Source organism: Octopus bimaculoides, chromosome 30 (assembly GCF_001194135.2).
Source record: "Octopus bimaculoides isolate UCB-OBI-ISO-001 chromosome 30, ASM119413v2, whole genome shotgun sequence".
NCBI lineage: Eukaryota > Metazoa > Mollusca > Cephalopoda > Octopoda > Octopodidae > Octopus > Octopus bimaculoides.
Window position 1 is genome coordinate 4,591,498 of NC_069010.1, and position 1,197 is coordinate 4,592,694.

General features: G+C 39.8%; 1 protein-coding gene across 1 annotated transcript in view; it reads right to left on the bottom strand.

The window, feature by feature from the left end:
• Positions 1 to 1,197, bottom strand: part of LOC106884180 (protein Jade-3) — a 15,230-nt gene that overhangs the window by 8,584 nt on the left and 5,449 nt on the right. Inside the window, exon 4 of the mRNA XM_052978089.1 lies at positions 608 to 726. Coding sequence (XP_052834049.1) covers positions 608 to 726 — 119 coding nt within the window. The remainder of the gene's footprint in view (positions 1 to 607; positions 727 to 1,197) is intronic.

Sequence of the window (1,197 nt, forward strand, 5' to 3'; positions counted from 1 at the left end):
ATTAACATAAATTATGTTTGGAACATAAATTGACATAAATTATGTTTGGAACATAAATTAACATAAATTGTGTTTGGAACATAAATTAACATGAAATTCTTATGGAAGGTTTTAATTTTGATCGTTTTAAAAGAGGAAGTTTGTAGTCATAGAACCAGGAGTCGTCCCAGGTTGGTTGGGATCAAAAAGGGTTAAATCAGAGAAATATACACAAATAATATGAACCAGAAACAATTTGTTGAGACACTCACACACACACACACACACACATCACCAGTGCTTTTTATGTGGAACCATCACCAGAAACACGTATAACATGTATAGCACTTACAAAGCCATCTGAACCACACACATACCCTCTGACCAAGCTCACGTACAACGCTCTTTGGTTCCAAGAGCCTCGCACATGTATCTGACTCAGACATACAGGTACAAAGCTCTTTGGAGGTAGACACAGGGCACACAAAGCTCTGAGCTGGACCCGAGGCTTTTTCAGCCACACACACACACAAAACATCTTGACTGAGAAGCACAGACACACACAGAATTCTTCAAACCAGAAACATCAGTAGCACCACCACTACTTATTACTACTACTACTACTTACCGAGTACTCTTCATAGCTCCGTTTGTATTTGGACACAGAATACAGACAGGTTTGACCCCTAGGGAACAAGGTCTACATAGCCAACTGCCTTCAGGTATTGCTTGTATACCATAACAGGCCTACAAGAAAACATGGAAGTAACAATGAGATTAACAAGGGAAAAAGTGTAATATTTTCACACACACATCATCAAAATCCCTTTAGCATTTGAGAAAATTTATTATATGATTATAATTTTGTTTTTTAATATTATCAATTCCTATGAGGGTGGCGAGCTGGCAGAATCGTTAGCACGCCGGGCAAAATGCTTAGCGGTATTTCGTCTGCTGTTAAGTTCTGAGTTCAAATTCCACCGAGGTCGACTTTGCCTTTCATCCTCTCGGGGTCGATAAATTAAGTACCAGTTACGCACTGGGGTCGATGTAATCGACTTAATCCCTTTGTCTGTCCTTGTTTGTCCCCTCTATGTTTAGCCCCTTCTGGGCAATAAAGAAATAAGAGGCAACAGAAGAGCATAACTGAGCCAATGGTGCTTTTTAGAGTGATACTGAGTGGAGGAATCCCAGAAGATCAATGGTCAAGACCCTTGT